We start from the raw sequence: 21,884 nt of genomic DNA, 5'->3' as shown, positions 1-21,884 counted from the left end.
TTCCGGCCCCAGTCCCCCAATAACGCCTGGTGTGCGGCTGAGAAATTGAGCAGAGCCCTCACTCCTGAGCTTCCCCCTCGAGCTGTAGGAGGGGAAGCTCACGGGAGCCATGGGGAGGGCTAGGCATCCCTGGCGCAGACGGCCCCTCCCTCCTACCGTCCGGCCGGCGCCCATTCCCAGGGCACACGCTCGGAAAGCGCTGGAATCACACTGGACGCGCCCACCACCTGAGGGCAGAAGACAGCTGGTGGAACCCTGGACCTGGTCTGTGCGTGACAGGGAGGGGGTGGGACTGCAGGACAGGCAGAGACCACCCGCTGCACAGCCTCGGAGCTGTCCAGGGTGAGCCAGAATCACCCTGGACCCTGGAGCACCCACAAGACCAGAGGCACCGGTGGACAGGGTCGGCAGACTAATGCTCCCCAAAGATGGCCACGTCCTAATACCCAGAGCCTGGGAGGATGTTACCTTCCAGGGCAGAAGGGGGCGAGGTTGCAGACGGAATTAAGATGGCCAACAACATGAGATTAAAATAGGAAGATGAGCCTGGATCATCCCGTGGGCCCAGTGTAATCACAGGGGCTTAGAAGTGGAGCGGGGGCGAGCAGGGGAGTCAGGGTGATGTGTGTGAGAGGGGCTCTACCTGCTCCAGCTTTGAGGATGGAGGAGGGGCCACAGGCCAAGGAATGCGGAGGCCTCCAGAAGCCGGAAAGGGCAAGGGAACAGAGATTCTCCCCTGGGCCCTCCAGAAAGGAATTCAGCCCTCCTGACGCCCGACTCTAGCCCAGTGAGACCCGGTTCAGACTTCTGACCTCCAGCATTAAAAGACAGTATGCAGTACTGAGCCACTCAACTTTGGGTCATTCTTTTACAGCAGGAAGAGGAAACAAATATGGGGCAGAAATGTAACTTCCTTCGGAAGCTGGTTTCAAGGCTTCATAATGATGCAGCAGGTTTCTGGAGGGTGCTACCGCCCTGGCAGAGAAGACAAACTCACGCTCCCCCCACCATCCCTCCCTCCCCACCCAGGGTGGCAGCGCTTACTGACCAAGGTGTCCCAGTGCACAGAGCCCGGCCAGGGCCTCAGGACCCTTTGCCCACAGCCCTCGGGCGGCCAGACGCTATCAGTGGGGATGAAGCCAGCCGCCCAGCTGTGTGGCCTGAGTGCAGACACGGGCAGCTTCAGGGCCTTCCAGTCCAGTTGGGAAACAGGGCAGATCACCACTCCACCGCCAAGTTGATGGTTCTACCTGTGGGCACTTATTTCCACATCCATCCCAAGCTCAGGAAGATCAACACTGACCCAGCTTCCTCTGGGATGAGGCCCTATTTCTACGGCCGATCACTCTGGCATCTCCAGCCCCAGCAGACGGAACTTTGTCGGCAAGTCCCCAGGTCCCCTGATTGTGAAAGACGGGAAGGACGGGGAAGGCACTGGGGCCGGTCCGCGCCCCGTCCTGGGGCACCTGCTGGGATCTCCTGGCTGGCGGGCAGGTCCAGCCTGCTGGCGACAGGGCCTGTGGTCCGGCTCGGCACCGGTCCGCCCACCCTGAGGATGATGCGGGGTCCGCGGCCACCCTCCCTCCCCGCGGGGCCACCCTGAGCTACACCACTGTGGACCGTCTTTAGGAAATACTCTGTCCAGACAGATGAGGTGAGAAGCAACGGCAGGAGACTGCAGGGGGTGAGACGAGAAAGGAAAAGAAGGGAGGTACCAGGAGGCCACTGCGCAGGGGCAAGGGAAGAACATCCGCTGGGATTAACATGTACACGCTACCATCCGTAAAACAGATAACCAACAGGGAGCTGCTGTGCGGCACAGGGAAATACTCTGTAATAACCTCAATGGGAAAAGTATTTGAAAAAGGATAGGTACGTGTCTATGTGTAACTGAATCACTGTGCTGCACACCGGAAACTCACACAACATTGTGAACCAACCATACTTCAATAAAAACAAATAAATAAATCACGTCCACGGTCAGGACCCACACGGGAGGTCTCCTAACTTGACTTCTAAGGGGAACCTAATGGGCAACCACAGAAGGTGCGGCCAAAGTGCTTGGGAGGAAAAACAAAAATCTACAAGTGTGCCAGTCCCACCACTCGGTCCAGTAGAGCCGAGCCCGGCCGTCTGTGGGGAAGAAAGCAGGCAGCCTGGCTCAGCAGAGCCCAGGCAGGAGCCCCGGGCTACTCATGGGGACGCCGCACTCCCTGCTGGGCCTCCGCGTTTTGGCATCGCCGTCCCAGGCAGGGCGAGGGGCCAGGTGACGGCGGAAGGAGCTGGCGGGGCCGTCCTACCTTGAACACCTTGATCTGGCAGCTGGCCGAGTGCAAGTGTTCCGTGTACTCCCCATTCTCACTCTGCTTGAAGGTATCGATCTGCACCCGAAAGGGCACGCCCTTCTCGCCCCCGTGCTTCCTCGGGGTGAACTCTGTGCTGATGCAGTGCACCTGCAGGGGACGCGGGGGGGCAGGTAGCCAGAAGCAGGCGAGGGTGGGCTCTGGACCGCCCCCCGCCCATGGGCTCCTCTCCAAATGGAGGTTTCCATTCCGCACGGTCAGACCCACCTCCACCTCTCCGCTCTCCCCCAGTGCTGTCCACTCTGTCGGGCCGCTGGCCGTCCCATCCCCTAACCACAGAGGGCCTGCCCTCTCACCTTTGTCCCTTGACCTTGGAGGCCCCGCCTGACCACCTAAGTCCTTGCCGTTGCTCCAGGCCCACTGACCCCAGCAGACCCGCTCACTCCCGCCCCTGAGAACTCTCCCTTGGCAAATCCCACAGACCACAGAACAGGGACCACAGCTTAGTCCCTAAGGGCCTGGTGGCCAGGTTACTCAGGCCAGGCCAGAAGCTGGGACCACTTCTTTATTTCTCGTTAGTGCCTGTTACACAGAAGGCACTTGACGTACATTTCTTGCTATAACACTGTGATCACGTCATAATACAATTCATCTTATTGTAACAGTAAACGGTAACATTATTATAATTCTTTTAAAATGCAGTTCAAGTATTGAAACTATGCAAGGCAAAAAGATCGCTCACTTTTACTGAGCGATTACTATGAACCAGGCCTTGTGGTCATGGCTCTGTTTTCACTCTCTAATTTATAAGACAGGTGGGAAAGCCAAGAGGCTCAAAACGGGACACACAGGAAGAGAGCCAGGGGCAAGCCCGGAAGCACAGGGCCCCAACTGGGCCCTTGGCCACCTCTATCTGCCATGGTGTTTAAAACAAGGCCAGGTTCACAAGCAGGTGCTTGAGAATTAAATAATTAATTTAATAACAGAAACAATTACGAAAAAACTTTTCACTTCAAATTATTTATGCTAGGCCATACTTATTTTGCAAAAAGCTTACATACTGATAAGCAAAACCCACACAGGATGCTACAACGTCCCGAGTCCTGTGACTCTGAGACACACCCATCCACCCTTTCAGCCTCCTTTCCTGCAGCAGAGGGCAGGAGCCCATCAGGGCCCCCCGGAAGGATGGTTTCGAGAAACGGCCCAAAGGACCCCAGAGCTCCGGCTTCCCCACCGAGGGCAAGCTCCCTCCCGCTCACCTGAATGAAAGCAGATGCTCTCTTCGAAGGGTCCCACAAAAACTCAACTGCATTCAGCTGGGTCGGGCTGGCCCTGGGGTCCAAGATACCAACAGACAGTGGAATATCTGTGCACATACACACACAAAAGTGCAATCGTCAGCCACTCCCAAATATTTCGGGAAGGATTCTCATTACAGGTCCAAATTCCTTACACAATTCGACATGCCAGAAGTTCTGAAAACTAGGTTTTGCGTAACTCAGTGGGCAGAAGCCTGACTTGACGCCTTTACCCCATTGTGTAGAGTCATTCTGTTTTGCTGCAGGAACATTGCTCTGCTTGACTGCCTGTTGGCGGTGTGACCCGAAGCTATGGGTCTACACACCTTACTATCATTCCAACCTCTGAGTTCCAAAACCCATCCGGGCCCAAGGGTTGTGGATAAAAGACCGCGGGCCACCGCCTGAGCCCCCAGTTGCATTTCCACTGCCCCTCTCTGTGAGGCCCCCCCGGCCCTTCATCACTCATCATGACCCTTTAAGGCAGGGTCTTTCTGCAAAGCTTTCCCTGCTTCTCACTCCCTGACGGCAGGTCCTTGAATCCCGCGTGCCACCCCATCCCAGGCCCCCACAAAAGGTGAACCCCCGAGGGTAGGCCTGGTGGCACGGTCACCTCCACCAGCTCCTGTGGGGTTTCACACAAGGCAAAAGTGCGCCAAGATGCCCTGGACAGGCCTGGGTCCGGAAGGCACCCAGGAAGGACCCCCGTGTGCCTGGAGCTCCGTCGGCCTCTCCCTCCTGGCCCGGGAGACTCACCGATGTCCAGGATGCGGTCCCCGGGCCGGCTCCACCGCCAGCCCTCCAGCTGTTGGTGCTCCGTGTACTGTAGCCGCCGGTCGTGGAACACCACGCGGATGATGCTCTGGGCGGGGGGAGGGGCAGGGGTGGCAGTAAGGGACAGCTGAGGGTGAGTCCTGAGAGGGACCCACAAGGAACCTGCCCTCAACCATCCCCAAGACAGACACACCTCCTGCCCTCCAAGGCCTGGAGCTGCCTGGAGGCTTCCTCCCCGCACCCCTCCCAGAACCCCAACAATATGAATGCCGGCACGAACACAAGTGCTGCCCTTCTTTCCAGGGTTGCTAAGCGCTCTGCACACGTGGGTCCTCTACAAACCCTTCTGCACAGATGAGTAAACTGACGCTCAGAAAAGGCTGGGAAGAGGCAAAGCCAGGCTGGAAGCCGAGTCTGTCCAACCCAGCGCCCAGTCCATCAGCCCACGTCCCTCTAGCTCCCAATGCTGCCGGCCCGCCCGAGGCCCCTTAGACAACACACTCCAGGGACCAGGAGCCCACCTCTGTCCCTGGAGCTTTCCCCAAACCTCCCAGGCACTCCCGCCACAAGCCCAGGTGCTGGGACCCCGACAGTGCACCCTCAGGAGCCCAGAAAGGGCACAGCTGGCAGCCTCACCTTCACATATTTTGTGTTCAGATCCTGAAAATCTCCCAGCTTCCGATTCTCCAGCAGTCGGATTTCATAAGACTGACCTGGAGGGGGGATAATAGGACATTTTCCATTTCTGGCTTCAAATTTGGGACTCCCCCAGCTAGAGGTCTTCTCGACACCCTCAGGGCCCCACCCAGGCCTCACGGCCCCAGGGACCAAAGCAGAGAACAAAGGCCACGGACAGCTCAGATCATGCTCTGAGTTTGTCCATGCGGCCTGGAGAGGCGCCTGGGGCTCCCAAGGAAACGCGCGTGACCCCTGGAGAGAGAGAGCACCTCTACGATGTTCAAAGACATAGAATCGAAAACAACACACTTAGCGTTCAATTTACAGAACACAACTTCGTATTTCTTTTTTCTGTTTTCTTTCGGCCTCACCACGGCTTGCAGAACTTCCCTGACCAGGGATCGAACCCGTGCCCTCTGCAGTGGAAGCGCGGAGTCTTAACCACTGGACCACCAGGGAAGTCCACGACTTCATATTTCTTTATGAAGAACACCCCCTATACACTCGGATGGAGAACACAGATACTTAAATCTCCATTAAATAACCGACCGGACCCTTCCTGAGAGCAGGTTTAAAGGAACGAATAAAAGCCTGTTAAACATTGTCTCTAATTGCAGAATGAAATGCATTTTCTCAAGTTAAAAGAATTTCATGTATTTGAAAGGGTGTGGGGATTCTATTTGGGGACATGTAACCAGCACGAGCCGGTGAAAGAATGTAAATGGAGGAAACATCCGTCCATAAGAACCACCCCAAACTTTAAAGGACCTGCAAATAACCTGAAGAAAACGACACATATTTTATTGGAAAATAAAATATAGCTTGAAAAAATAGGATATGCCACATTCCTAGAGGGGAAGACCACCTAGCAAATGGTATCAACTTTTTCCAAACTAAGTAAATTCAACCACAACGCTACAACAGCTTAGCATACATCAGAGCTTCATAAAGGATGCTTTACAAATAAGAGAGAACAAATGATCTCATAATTGTTCTTGGTAAATCTAATCAAAATTCGTAAATCTTGTTCTTGGTAAATCTAATCAAAAATTTAAAAATTTTTTAAAATAATGATACACTCACAAGAAGTTACAAAAATAGTACAGAAAGGTCCTGAGTGTCAACCCCAGCTTCCCCCGGTGATGGCATCTGAGGTCACTACGGTACATTATCGAAACTGACCATGGCACAGTACAATTAACTGAACTCCAGACCTCACGCAGGTTTCCCTGGGTTTTGCAGGTTTAATCCAAGTTACCACTGGATTAAAAAACTAATTTCCTGGAATAAAGACACAGACCTACTGGAGAATGGACTTGAGGATATGGGGAGGGGGAAGGGCGAGCTGTGACAGGGCGAGAGAGAGTGGCATGGACATATACACACTAACAAACGTAAGGTAGATAGCTAGTGGGAAGCAGCCACATAGCACAGGGAGATCAGCTCGGTGCTTTGTGACCACCTGGAGGGGTGGGATAGGGAGGGTGGGAGGGAGGGAGACGCAAGAGGGAAGAGATATGGGAACATATGTATATGTATAACTGATTGACTTTGTTATAAAGCAGAAACTTACACACCATTGTAAAGCAATTATACTCCAATAAAGATGTTAAAAAAAAATAAATAATTTCCTAAGGTTTTGTTTTAATGTGAATGACGACTCAATAGGGAAGGACTTTCTGAACCCAAAATCAATGGGAAAGAGAAATCTGATAAAGATACAGATACAGATGCAGATATATATACATCTATATCGTAAGTGCAAACAGCAAACTAGGAGCAGCACAAATCCAGTGGTTAACAGCTTTAATATGTCTAGAAAAGCAATGATTAGAAAAATATTAAAACAAACAAACAAGAAAGACAAAACAAAAAAAAAGAAAAATATTAAGACTCCCTGGAGTGGGTTAAATTGTAGTCCCCCAAAAGATATGTCCATACCCTAATCTCCAGAACCTGTGAATGTTACCTTCTATTTGGAAAGAGTCTTTGCAGATGAAATTTAAGTTAAGGATCTTGAGACGAGGAATTATCCTGGTTTGTCCTGGAGGTCCCTCCATCCAATGACAAGTGTCCTTATAAGAGGACACACAGGGAAAAGAGGAGGCAAGGTGACCACAGGAGCAGAGATGGGATTGATGCAGCCACAAGCCAAGGAATGCCCGGAGCCACCCAAAGCTGGAAGATGCAAAGAACGGATTCTCCGCTAAAGAGTCCCCACGGGGACCACAGCCCTGGGGGATTTCTGACTTCTGGTCTCCAGAACTGTGAGAGAATAAACTTCTGCTGTGTGTGTCAAGCCAACGTGTTTGCGGTCCTTCTGTTAAAGCAACCCCAGGAAACTAATACACTCAGTCGTGCAGTGCATAACAGAGCAGGCAGAGACTACGAAGTTCAGTCATTCGTTCCAAGCATTTGCTGAGCACACAACCACACGCCAAACGCCGCGCAATCCTGGGGACACGGTGCCGTGGGCGTGGACACGACGCTGGCTGGCTCAGAGGTGCCCACTCGGTGAAGCCCCCTGCTCAGGAAGGTGGGACCCGTCCATCCGGCTTTCGCCAGCCCGGCTGCCAGGACGAGTGAAAACCAGAAAGACACATCAGGCCCCGGCACCACTCAGGTCGCGCTGCTGGGCACGTTCCATCAGAAGGAAAAGGCATGGACCCCAAACTCTTGGCCTGCTCACGTGCCAGTTCCTAAGGGTCTCACTGACCTGAATCGACACTTGTACCTTTCTGAAAAACCCAGATTTTTCACACGTTTCCGGGCTCCGGAGCCAACACTCCCTTGATAGCGACAGGCAATGGAGCCTCACACACCCTAAACTGGTTTTTCCAGTGTCCTCCACCTTCCCCCAGGAAGAATGCAGCCAGCTCTGGCATGAGGCCCAAGGCCCAGATGGTCATTACCGTGGGTTTACGGGCGCCCCAGGGCCCCATGAACACTGACCCCAGGCTCTGCAGGGCAAGCTCAGCTCAGGCCCGGCAGGCGACACCTCCCGTTCCGCGCAGAGCAGTCCCCGGACGTGAGCATCACAGGTGGCCACTCAGGGAACAGAGCTACTAATGTGGCTGTAGGCCCAGGGTCCCGGCCTCCTCCACCAGCAGCACAGACCTGCCGCCCTGCTTCCCCACCGCATCTCCCTTCCTCACGGAACCCCCCAGCCACTCTGCACCCGCCCTGCTGAGGCCTCAGACAGACGCCCGGCCTCCCTCCCCATTCGGCCCGCCAAGGCGCCAACACACCTCCCCAGCCCCCTCGCACCCAGCGCAGCAGCAGCATCTCCAGTGACACACGGGCTGATGAGCAAGGTCAGGACGGCTGAATTGACCCGGGGGACATGGACATCTCTCTCCTTGGCCGGCATCACCTCAGGGCATAGGTGGGAGCTGAGGAAAGCGGGCTCTGTCAAGGCCCAGGGCTGTGTCTGTTTTGCTCACCACTGTACTGTTGGACGCCGGAGGGACTCGATGTTCTGTGCTAAAACTACAGGGTTGGCAAAAGCAAGACAGCCTCCCGCCCTCAAAGGGTTGGCAATCTTCAAACAGAACCGGCATATGGCGAACCCTAGAGACGATCACACTGAGTGAAGCAAGTCAGACAGAGAAACACAAATACCATATGATATCACTCATATGTGGAACCTATGAAAAGGATACAAATAAACTTATTTACAAGACAGAAATAGACCCACAGACATAGAAAACAAACGTATGGTTACCAAAGGGGAAAGGTGGGGAGGGATAAATTAGGAGTTTGGGATTAACATATACACGCTATACATAAAACAGATAACCAATGAGGACATACTGTATAGCACAGGGACCCCTACTCAATATTCTGTGACAACCTGTAAGGGAAAAGAATCTGAAAAAGAACGGATATGCGTATAGGTATAACTGAATCACTTTGCTGTACACCTGAAACTAACACATTGTAAATCAACTGTACGCCAATATAAAAGAAAAATTAAATTTAAAAATTTTTAGAAAAGAAAACAAATAAGAAACAACAGAGATCCAGAGGGGGAGGTGGGGAGGAAGGGTCTGAATAAGAAAATAACACTTGGCGATAAACTCTGAAGAGTGGGCAGGATTTCTACAGTTGAGGGAAGAATGAATGAGAAAAGTAACCCCAAGCAAAACTGTAGTCGGGAGGTGGCCCTGAGAGACGTGCCTTTAGGGAACACCTAACAGCTTCCATTCACTGGGTGCTTACCCAGCAGCAAAGTGTGCCCAGGTATTAACTCACCTGAATCAACAGTGCAGTTTAGATTATGAGCCCCACCTGACAGAAGGAAGCAGAGGCTCAGAGAGGTTGCCTGACTTGAGCAATCTCACACAGCTAATCAGTGATAGAGCCAGGAGCAGAAACTTGGCCCCAGCTAACCTGGTGGGTGTTGTCTGCTGGGCAGAAGGCTCTCTCTCAACGTCGCCTTTCTGGAAGGCATCTGGTTCCATTCTGGTTAAAGTTTGCCCCCAGCATCTGGTGGCATATAAAGCGCCCCATGAGTTCCATCCCCGGTCGAGATGGTATTTTTTTCCTCCTTCCTTCTCCCCTTTAGGACTAGAAATAAAGGGGATTCTTAGGATGACCAATTCGACTTGTTCCCTGACCCCGGATAAAGCACGTTGACTCCATTTCCTTGTCTGTAAAATCCTCTGTCTCCTACACCTTAAACAATAAGCCGGAAGGATAGCAAGAGGGAGGAGAGATGGGGATATATGTCTATGTATAGCTGATGCACTTTGTTATACAGCAGAAACAAACACACCATTGTAAAGCAACTGTACTCCAATAAAGATGTTTAAAAAACAAACAAACATGACTTTAAAAATCTGAAATAAAATGAAAAGATTTTGAACTTCTGGAAAAAAAAATAATAATCCAGAAGGATAAATAAATCACTACAGAAAATGAGAGTAAAGCCTGTTGTAATTTCAGAATTGTGAAATGTGGGACAAGGAAAACATGTTGGTCTTAGAATCAAGGGAACAGGATAATAAATAAGTAAACAATCACTTAGTTGTCATCTAGCTCTGTGTCGGGACATTGCTAAGCCCTCGTGAGCATTATTTCATTCAGCCCTCTCAACAATCTTATGAGGAAAACCCATTATTGCTCTTGTTTTATAGATGAGGACATTAAGATCCAGAGAGGTTAAGTATCTTGTGGAAGATCAAACCCAGCTCTGCCGGGCTCCAAAGACTGGTCACTTAGCCAAGCTACTCCGCACGGTGTCTGGTGGCTTCAGAAGTTCCCTTCTGGTTCTAATATTCAAGGAATCCGTCTGTTATATTCCTCCTGAATTTCTTGATATTTGTCTTATTTCATGACCCTGTTCCATCCGCCTAAACCCTCCCCTTTCTTTTAAGGCTCAAATTCCTAAGGCCCAGGACCTCAGTTCTCTGAACCAAGATGGGCCTTAGAAATCTGATGTATATGTGACCATTCTGTAGCGTATCATTTCCTCATGATAAACGAGTCTCCCTGAAAGACATGTTCCTATTCCCTTTAAAATACTCTGTATAGGGACTTCCCTGGAGGTCCAGTTGTTAAGACTCGACGCTTCCACTTCAGGGGGCACAGGTTCGATCCTGGTGGGGGAACCATGATCCCACCTTCTGCGAGACGTGGCCAAAACATAGAAAAATAAAATAAAATAAAAAAGAGAACAAGGGGATATATGTCTATGTATAGCTGATTCACTTTGTTATAAAGCAGGAACTAACACACCATTGTAAAGCAATTATACTCCAATAAAGATGTTAAAAAATAAAATAAAATACTTTGCATAGCACAGGGAACTATATTTAATATCCTGTGATAAACCATTATGAAAAAGAATGTATATATATATATACACATATGTGCATAACTGAATCACTTCGCTGTACAGCAGAAATTAACACAACACTGTAAATCAAGTAGACTTCAATAAAATAATTTTTAAAGTAATAATATAAAATACCCTGAACATATTATAACGTGACAATAGCTAAAACCATGACATTTTTGGTGTGAGGACAAATAGAACAATGTAAAAGAGCCCAGAAATAAACCTTTAGATTCCAGGAAACTTGATCTATGTAGCAGTGCTTTTAAAAAAAAGACAGACTTTTCAAGAGTTTGAGATAACCGGTTATCCATATGGAAAAATAAATCCATACCTCACATCACACATAATAAATTAATTCTAGGTGGATGAAAACCATAAAATAAAAGCAAAACCTTAACATTTCTAAAGAAAATAGGAGACTACTTTATGACCATGGGGTAGGAAAGGATTTCTTAAACAAGAAACAAATACACAAAAGAAAAATTATGTCCTTTATAAAACATAAGAAAATCTGTGTTAAAATTTATATTGAGAAACTTCTGAAAATACCAGGGGTGCTGTTAATATTTACACAGTCCCTATCAGTGGGAAATGACCTAGCAAACTGGGGCATATGGTCACCCTATGGAAACAGAAGAAGGTCAACAAACACATGGAAAGATGTGCCGGACGGTACAAGAAAACAGGATACGGTAAAGTAAAATAAGATACTATCTAACATCTGTCCGAGGGACAAAAATTTCAGCTTGACAGTAGCAAGTGTGGATGAGCCTGTGGAGAATGGGCTCTACGGCACTGCTGATGGAAGTGTTACACTGATATAACCATTGGGACCATAGTTTGCCTCCCTTCCCCCCCAAAAAAAAGAGTTAGGCTAAAGACACACAAGCCCCCCGTCAAGCACACCAATTCTAGAGGCACATCCTAAGGAAGTACTTGATATGCACTGGGAGACTTAGATAAAAATTGCCCACTGTGGCATTGCTCATTGCAGTGAGAAATTGTCACCAACCTATATCCAGCCACAGGAGAAAGACACATTAATTCTATTATGGGACTTAGAACGGAAGAGCACACAGCACTTAAAATGAGCCCTCCAGAGGCATGGATCAACATGGAGAAATCTCAGAAACATACTATTAAACAAAAAAAGGGGCACAGTGATGTCTATGAGACCACTTATATAAAGTTTGGAGACAGGGAAAATACTGGTCGCTTTTATGGTGAAGTATGCATAAAGGAGTAAAAATTTAAGCGTGTGCAGAGGGACCACCAACTTCACAGCGATGGTTTTGCTTCTGGGAGGAAAGGCAACAGGATTAGAAACAGGTAAAATCAGAAGCAAACTTGGCAAGGTTGCAAACACCGCATTGGGCACATGAATATTTGTTCTCTTATTCTCTAGAGCATTCAGTCGATCTGAAATTAAAATACAGTTGACCCGGGCTTCCCTGGTGGTGCAGTGGTTAAGAATCCACCTGCCAATGCAGGGAACACGGGTTCGAGCCCTGGTCCGGGAAGATCCTACATGCCACAGAGCAACTAAGCCCATGCACCACCACTACTGAGCCTGTGCTCTAGAGCCCACAGCCTGCGAGCCACAACTACTGAGCCCGAGTGCCACAACTACTGAAGCCCGTGCACCTAGAGCCTGTGCTCCGCTACAAGAGAAACCACCGCAATGAGAAGTCCCTGCACCGCAACGAAGATCCAACACAGCCAAAAATAAATAAATTAAAAAAAAAAATAGTTGACCCTAGAACAACGTGGGGGTCAGGGGCACAGACCCTCAGGGCAGATCTGCCGTTCCTCTGCGTCCCTGGGCTCCGCCAACCTCGGACTGTGTAGTGCTGTAGTATTTGCTATTGAAAAGAATTCAATCTTGTGTATAAGTGGACCCGCACAGTCCAAATCCATGTTGTTCAAGTTCAAGGGTCAACTAGTATTTCTCTCGCATAAAAAATAATTCAATGGAGGAAGCACTCTTGGAGCTGGCTGTCATTCTGCACTGCATTCTGGTTGTGGGTTCCAACTCCCCAGCCCTGCCTTAGAGGGAGGATCTCCTGGGCTCCATTGCTGAGCAACCATTGCACACCAGCCCCCTCCCCCCTCCCCCGTGCCAGTGACACGCTGGGTGCAGGACAGCCCGAGACACTAGCAGGGGTTGCATTCGCCATACGCATTCACACACCGTCCCCACCATTTTGCCACTGAAATTCAAAACCACCCGCAGTGTAACGAGCCTATTTTTTTTTATTTTATTGAAATAAATGTTGTGTTAGTTTCTGCTGTACAGCAAAGTGATGCAGTTATACACATATATATATATTCTTTTTCATGTTCTTTTCCATTATGCTTTATCACAGGATATTGAATATAGTTCCCTGTGCTCTACAGTAGGACCTTGTTGTTTACCCATCCTGTATATAAGTTTGTATCTGCTAATCCCAAACTCCCAATCCATCCCTCCCCCACCCCCCTCTCCCTTAGCAACCACAGGTCTGTTCTCTACATCTGTGAGTCTGTTTCACAGATAAGTTCAATTGTGTCGTATTTTAGGTTCCGCACGTAAGTGATACCACATGATATCTGTCTGTCTCTGACTTACTTCACTTTGTATGATCATCTCTAGGTCCAACCATGTTGCTGCCAATGTGAGCCTATTTTATTTAATCCACTCACTTCAACTTAATTTTTTCAAGTGCGCGTCACGTCTGCATACTGAAAATCATAATCATATACCATAATTAAATAAAGTCATGGTCAACACTGTACAGCTATGCAGCTGCCAGCGTTCTACAGACCCGTACGATTACCATGGGGATCTCGTTAGCACCCAGGTTTGGAGCCCAGACTCCCCTCTGGGCCCACGACTTTGTAATGGGTAAATGACTCCAAAAATGTGGACAGTATTGGTGGTTAACGCAGCGGGCTGATGTAAGTTTGAAGACACACCCAGCACACAGTGGCGCACAGGAGGTCCCCTGCTCAGAGGCTCCCCTGCGACGAGGCCATCAACAGCACAGCAGGGGAGCCCTACTGCTGGTGTGGACTTCCCACAGCCTTGACAGAGCCCTTACGGCCCTGGATTTCCTCCAGTGATCCTGTCCGGCACCCCACTAGCCCTGGAGCTGCAGAGGCCAGCAGAGCTCGGTGACCCTCTCCCACTTTAGGGCTCCAGCTTTAGCCTGTGGGGAGGGGTGTGGGCCCCTCAGCTGGGCTGAGGCTCGGTGGGGAGCCCGGGTCACCACCGGGAAGAGTGGCTTAGACTTTGTCCAAAGGGCCCTGACGCCACTCAAAGGGGGATGGAAGCTTCCCTCTTGCGCAACCTCCCACTGCCCGCCCCCTCGCTGACCTTCCTGCTTCCACCCCACGCAGGGAGGGGCAGAATGGGGGAAGAGGGCAAGGAGCACATGGGAAAGGAAGAGAAGACTCTTTCAGGGAGGTTTTAAATAAAATGCACAAGTGCAGCTCTCTATGTGGTACCCGGCACAGGCAGGGGCTCAGCACACCGAGCTTCACCCCCTCTTCCCTCGTGTAACCCACAATAACCAATGTCTTCCAGCCCAGGCATCAGCAAACTTTCTCCAAGAAGGGCCGGGCAGTAACTATTTTCAGCCATGTGGGCCATAAGACCTGTCACAACTCCCCAGCTTAGTCACTGTAATGAGGAAGCAGCCACAGACAGCATATGAATGAACGGGGACGGCTGGGTTCCAGTCAAACTTTTTATGGACACTGAAAGTTGAATTTTCACATAATTTTCACTCTGCCTGTTCACCTCTTCCTTCCAACTTCTCTCAGCACTTTGCAACTTTGCCTCTCAGCTGTCTTGCCTGATGGCTAAGTCAGAGCTCTCAGAAGCCAGCTACCAGTTTACCCGAACTAGATATGCACGCACGCACACACACACACCCATAGCCCCTTGGACAGTACTAACAAGTTTTAGGTTTTTAACTGATGGCTGCAGAATCTGACATTGAATTCTCTAAAGCAAATAACAGAGCTGGAACTAGTCAGCCAAACCAAGAAGAACATGCAAAGATGTTTAACCTCTTTAGTGGTCAAAGACAGGCCAAATGAAAATAACGCGGACTTCCCTGGTGGCGCAGTGGCTAAGAATCTGTCTGCCAATGCAGGGGACACAGGTTCGAGCCCCGGTCCAGGAAGATCCCACATGCCGCAGAGCAACTAAGCCTGTGCGCCACGACTACCGAGCCCACGTGCCACAACTACTGAGCCTGCGCTCTACAGTCCGTGCTCCGCAACAAGAGAAGCCACCGCAATGAGAAGCCCACACACTGCAACAAAGAGGAGCCCCCGCTCGCCGCAACTAGAGAAAGCCCGCGCGCAACAACAAAGACCCAACGCAGCCAAAAATAAATAAATAAAATAAATAAATTTATTTAAAAAAAAAAGAAAAGAATGCAATGGCAGTTTCGTTTATCAGACTGGCCAACGTTTAACAGATTGCTAACATCCCTCAAGGGCAAAATGTGGGGAAATGGGTTTTCACACGTCAGAGGTGGGAGAGGGGATGTCACAGCCTTTAGACAATATCCATCAATACTACAAACACATACAGCCTCTGACCCAACCATGCCATCTCCTGCACTCTAGTCCACAGAAGAGGGTGTGGAGAGAAGGGAACCCTCCTACACTGTTGGTGGGAATGTAAATTGGTATAGCCACTATGGAAAACAGTATGGAGGTTCCTTAAAAAACCAAAAATGGAACTACCATATGATATATCAATCCCACTCCTGGGCATGTATCCAGAGAAAACCATAATTCAAAAAGACACACGCGGGCTTCCCTGGCGGCACAGTGGTTGAGAGTCTGCCTACCGATGCAGGGGACACGGGTTCGTGCCCCGGTCCGGGAAGATCCCACATGCTGCGGAGCGGCTGGGCCCGTGAGCCATGGTCGCTGAGCCTGCGCGTCCGGAGCCTGTGCTCCACAACGGGAGAGGCCACAACAGTGAGAGGCCCGTGTACCGCAAAAAAAAAAAAACAAAAAGACACATGCACCCCAATGTTCATAGCAGCACTATTTACAATAGCCAGGACATGAAAGCAACCTAAATGTCCATCAACAGAGGGGTGGATACAGAAGATGTGGCACATATATACAATGGAATATTACTCAGCCATAAAAAGGAACGAAACTGTGCCATTTGCAGAGACGTGGATGGACCTAGAGACTGTCATACAGAGTGAAGTCAGAAAGAGAAAAACAAATATCACCTAGTAACGCTTATATGTGGAATCTAGAAAAACGATACAGGTGAACTTGCAAAGCAAAAATAGAGACACAGACGTAAAGAACAAACGTATGAATACCTACCAAGGGAGGAAGAGGGGAGGGTGGGATGAACTGGGAGACTGGGATTGACATTTATACACTACTATGTATCAAATAGATAACTAATGAGAACATACTGTTTAGCACAGGGAACTCTACTCAATGCTCTGTGGTGACCTAAATGGGAAGGAAATCTAGAAGGAGGGGATATATGTATATGTATCCATATATGTATACATATACAGCAGAAACTAACACAACATTGTAAAGCAACTAATTATTAATTTTAAAAAACTATTTCTCTGAGGCTATTCAATGCAGCAGTACTGTTATGGCTAAAAACAAAACGAACTAAATGGTCAAAAAAAAAGAACAAAACAAAAAATACCACACAAACAAAAAAGTGAACTATATGGTCAACAATTACGTTGAGACCAAGCTGTGGAAGAGCACGCGGCTGTTACAGAGATTGAGGCCTGTCCCTTAACCAGATGACAGCATCGTGTGCCCCCGGAGATGCTGTAGCCAGGACACAAGGTCACGAACTATCCCTGCCTGAAGTACACAGCCTGAATCTAGTCATGAGGAAACATCAGGCAAACCCACATCTGGCCTGGATACTCTTCGAAATGTCAACGTCGTGAAAGACAGGGTGAGGATCCTCCAGACGAAAGGACAACTAAGCACAGTGCATCGTTCTGGACTGGACCTGGAATCGGGGCAAAAAACTGCAGAAAAGGACGGTGTCAGAACCATTGGCCCAGTTTAATAGGGCTGTGTGGTAGGTGAAGGTATTGTATTAAATTTCCTGAATTTGATCATGGAAATATGGTTATAGAAGAGAATGGCCTTGTTTTGAGGAAATACCTGCTAAAGTAGTTAGGATAAAGGAGTATGATGTCTACAACTAACTCTCAAATGATTCAGGGAGGAAACATATATATAAAATACAGAGATAAAGGAAATGTGACAAAACATTAAATACTGATGAATCTAGTGAAGGGTGCAGAGAAGTTCATTATACTAACCTTTCGATTCTTCCACAGTTTGAAATTTAAAATCACTTTGAGGGGCTTCCCTGGTGGCGCAGTGGCTAAGAATCCGCCTGCCAATGCAGGGGACCTGGGTTCGAGCCCTGGTCCAGGAAGATCCCACATGCCGTGGAGCAACTAAGCCCGTGTGCCACAACTACTGAGCCTGCGCCCTAGAGCCTGTGCCCCGCAACGAGAGAAGCCACCGCAATGAGAAGCCTGTGCACCGCCAACGATGAGTAGCCCCTGCTCGCTGCAACTAGAGAAAGCCCTCGCGCAGCAATGAAGACCCAACGCAGCCAAAAATAAATAAAATAAATTAAAAGAAAAAAATCACTTTGAAAAAGTTAAGAGTTAAAAAATAATTTTAAAATTAAGATTATATATGTAAAGGACCTACTGTAGAGCACAGGGAACGATGCTCACGATTTTGTAATAATCTATAAGGGAAAAGAATCTGAAGAGGAATATATACATATACATATATATATATATATATATATATATATATATACACACACACACAAGAATGTATATATATGTATTACTGAATCTCTGTCCTGTACACCTGAAACTAATATGATATTGTAAATCAACTATACTTCAATAAAAAAGATTATATATGTATAAAGTAAGCTACAAGGATATATTGTACACCGCAGGGAATATAGCCAATATTTTATAATAACTGTAGATGGAGTATAGCCTTTAAAAACTGTGAATCACTATACTGTACACCTGTAACTTATATAATATTGTACATCAACTATACTTTAAAAAAAAAGACAGTGGAAACCAAAAAAAAAAAAAAATTAAGCAGATCTAGATCCACAATAGACAGAAAAAAATCCAACACACACACACACACACACACACACACACACACACACACGAGTGGGAAAAAAACGAGTCACTGAATAATATGTACACAATGATTATACTTTTATTTTAAAATGTTACAGTACGTATATCCCTATATTTGTGAGCCAAATACATGGAACTAATAATGCATAGAGAAGGACCCTTCCCTCTTAAATTGTATACATCTTCAGCAGTAACTAGGAATATATTCCACGTGACTTTGAAAAAACGACACAAAGAAAAGAGGGAGTAGTGCCTCATACTGTCCCAAGCACATAACAGATGACCACGGTGACGATGGTTGGCATTTTTTAGTTCTAGCAGCAGGCTGGCACTCAAAAGCCAATCAGACAGGGGGGCAATTGGGGAAAGCAGTTCTTTGTCCCATAAACAGACCACCAGACACAGGCAGACGAGGTCAGACCCGCAGGTCTCTCTGGGCGGCCACCGGAGAACCTGTCTTCCAGGATCCCTGTGTCCATTTTGGGGGTAAGGACACCCTGGCCCAGGGAGTTGCTGATGTGCCCGAGGTGACACCGAAGTTAGTGGCGAAGACTCGGCGGCCTGTGGCCTGGCCCAGGACGGGCGGCGGGGAGGAGAGCGGGGTCAGGGCAGACACACTGGGGTAGAGTCAGACCCTCCCAAGTCCTGGGCAAGTTCTTGAACCTCTTTGTACATCACTCTCTACATGTGCAAAATGTTCTTGCGGTTTGTGGGGAGGAAATGAGATCATGCACCTGCAGCCTGGCAGGGAGGAAGGGCTCAAAAAGTGCCCATCGCAACTACCACCTCCCACCAACAAGCGCAGAGCCTCCCCTGGGGCCCAGCCACTGTCCTGGGTGCCGCATGCCCTCCCCACTGCTCCAGCACTGAGCAGCCTGGCAGCCCAAGGCCATTCAAGGTCACCCAGTCCCAGGAAGCCCAGCTGGAACAAGCCCCCAGGCTACCTGACTCTCTTCCGGACTGTCTGGGGGAGGGGGTGCCCAGGGCAGACAGACACACCCCCGCCCTGCCAGCCACCTGCCCCGGGGCCGTGCCCACCGGGTGCCCCTGCAGCGTAGCTCTGGCCAGCCAGTGGAACCAGCGCAGGGCCTCCTGCCCGGATCACCGCGTTCCCAAGAACAGGAGGCAACTGCCCGGGCCGGCCAAGATTTACAGGTTGTTTACTTTCCAACAGTTACTGCTTTGGGTAATTAATGTCACATAAAACATAATGGAAGCCATCGTTACCTCTCAGGGAACGGACGGCTGGACGCCAGCAGTGCCAAGATAATGGCAGACGGGGAAAACGCAAGGCCACAGTGTCTTCAGCAAGGGTAGTCTGTCTTGTCACTCGCGTACGTGGGGTCTCCGGCAAGTGTGTAACACAGAGCGCTCACACACAAGGCTTTGGTCCAAAGCCACACACCCAAGTCCTGATCCAGACGGCCCATCACCTGTGTGACCTTGAGCCTTAACCTCCTCGCGGCCACCTACAGCCAGGGACTAGGCTCCGTGCCTGGTATACAGCGAGTCCCCAATAAACACTTAGAAGACAGTAAATATGTGTGTGCCTGTACCACAGCAGAAGAGGACATCGTATCCTGGAGACCCCTTCAAGAAGGGGTTGTTTCCGGGGCGGGGGCCCGGAGAACATAAGATGCTCAGCTTGCGGTAAGCATCTTGCAGTGCCATAAGTGGGGAAACGCTCAAAAAAAGGATGGAGGTGTGTCACAGCGTCGTAAGAGCCAATCTGAAGGATCTCCCAACAGCCACAACTGGAACAATTTCAGAAACAAAATAGATAACAATAGTGTTGAATTTCAACACAGAGAATAAAATAAATTTCCACTAGTCTATACTGATATAATAAATAGGTGAATAAATAAATTAGTGGTAGAGGAGAGAAAGCTCTTTCTTACAGTAGCATTTCAATTACTAGACGTAGCAAGAATTATCTCCTCCTCCCCAGAATGTTTATTAGTTACAAAGGGGAACATTGTAACTGTGCAGCAGAGAAGCCTGGCAGACACCCCTCAGTCATTAAGGTTAATGCCATCAGCAGTAAGACATATCGGTGTCATGATCCCCCAGTATGATGCCCTGGCAGGGGCATCACGTCACTTCAACCCCGAAAGGCAATAATCTCAACATCATCATCTAAAAACATCAGACAAACCCAGATTGAGGGACATGCTACAAAATAACCGGTAACCACTTCTTAAGCCTGAAGGTCATGGAAGAAGAAGAAAGTCTGGGAAATTATCACAGATTGGAGGAGATATAACAACAAAATGCCATGTGGGATCCTGGATTGGAACCCAGAACAGAAACAGGACAATCGTGGAGGAACAGATAAAATTCAAATGAAGACACAGAAGAGGTAACAGAATCATGCCCATGCAATTGCCTGGTTTCAATCACCGTACAAGATGTTCACGTTATGAAAAGATGGGTAAAAAGTAAGCAGGAACTAGCAGTAGTAGGAGTTCTAATTTAGACTAAGTCTCAATTAGTCTCTCCTTGTTCCCCAAAATGCAAAATGCTCCTATCCTCCAGCCCCACCCAGAACTGGGGAATGGTAGACGTAACTGGGACCCACGCTCGTAGGCACTGCTGGCTGATTCCGAATCCGGGGTGTCTAGACCCCTAGACACTTGATTAGCATCTTCTAAAATTGTTTGATTTGCTCTCAGTACTAGGAATGGTTATCTCTTTTCCCTGTTTCATTCTACGCTTGGTTGTTGCTGGTTCACAGGAAATTCACTACTTTCTACACGATGAACTTTTATCCAGCCACCCTGCTAAACTGAATCCTTAATCTATGAAAATGAATAACGTGAAACTGCAGATCGGCAACCCGTGACGACTTACACTTTGTTATAAAGCAGAAACTAACACACCATTGTAAAGCAATTATACCCCAATAAAGATGTTTAAAGAAATAAATAAATAATAAAATGCAGCAATTACTTATGAAAAAAAAACAAAACAAAATAAAATGGTAACTGCATTCGGTTCAACCTAATACCATGGTCCTTGCAGCTCGATACGCAAAAGGGCAGGAGAAAAATGGGCGATGGACATAAACTGCCGGTTTTTTAAAAAGTAAAAGGAATGCAAAGGGCTTGTCTCAGTTTCACTCATTTTCTCATGATGGAAAAGAAGGAAATGCAAATCAGAATCAGGAGCTTATTTTCTGTGCCTCTTAGAAAAGATTCAAAAGGCTGATAATATAGAGTCCAGGTAAGGATGTGGAGAAACAGGTACCCTCCTACACAGGTGGGAGGGGTGTGCACAGGTAAGTTAGTAGCACAAAGGACAGCACAGGGTAGAAAAGCAAATCTCTAAGATAAGGTCAGAACTGTGACTCACTCGGGCATCTCCCTCCATGCTCAGCCCAGCAGGAACCATGTGCCGTGGCTAGGGCTGTTCACAGGCTCGCAGGCCCTTGATCTTGAAAGTGGGAGCCAGACCCTCCCAGTCGATCATATTTAACCACCACTGTCTGGCCCCGGGCAGCCCCGTTTTCGGTCTCGGCCTCTGGTACGTGGAGGACACCCTGGGGCAGTCACTGTGGGGCAGACTGGGCTTGTCAGGGTAGCCCCAAGGCAGCCGAGGCCTCCCCCCAGGCCACCCAGGAGAGTGGGCACCTGGGGACCATCTCAGGGAAGTGCTCCATCGTCAGGTTCTGTTTAGAGCGGAGAAAGGGCAAGGGCGGGGGGCGGGGGGGGGGGCAGCCACACTGATGCAGCTCTCGGGTGAGCATCTGATCTACCCTCCTGGAACCAGGGGATGGGCGCAGCAGCCC

The 21,884-nt window shown here is 48.8% G+C and overlaps 1 protein-coding gene across 4 annotated transcripts in view; it reads right to left on the bottom strand.

Annotated features, from left to right (window-relative positions):
* Positions 1-21,884, bottom strand: part of TFCP2L1 (transcription factor CP2 like 1) — a 60,260-nt gene that overhangs the window by 19,187 nt on the left and 19,189 nt on the right. For all 4 annotated transcript variants that reach the window (XM_027082575.1, XM_027082577.1, XM_027082574.1 and 1 more), the window contains 4 exons: positions 5,015-5,091; positions 4,361-4,466; positions 3,566-3,672; positions 2,301-2,453 (listed from right to left, as the gene is read on the bottom strand). In XM_027082575.1, coding sequence (XP_026938376.1) covers positions 2,301-2,453; positions 3,566-3,672; positions 4,361-4,466; positions 5,015-5,091 — 443 coding nt within the window. The remainder of the gene's footprint in view (positions 1-2,300; positions 2,454-3,565; positions 3,673-4,360; positions 4,467-5,014; positions 5,092-21,884) is intronic.

This window comes from Aethalodelphis obliquidens, unplaced genomic scaffold, assembly GCF_003676395.1.
Source record: "Aethalodelphis obliquidens isolate GAN/ISIS:26980383/991018 unplaced genomic scaffold, ASM367639v1 scaffold47, whole genome shotgun sequence".
In the NCBI taxonomy this organism is placed as follows: Eukaryota; Metazoa; Chordata; class Mammalia; order Artiodactyla; family Delphinidae; genus Aethalodelphis; species Aethalodelphis obliquidens.
Note: the sequence above shows the minus strand (reverse complement) of the source record. Positions and strands in the feature narration are given on the sequence as shown.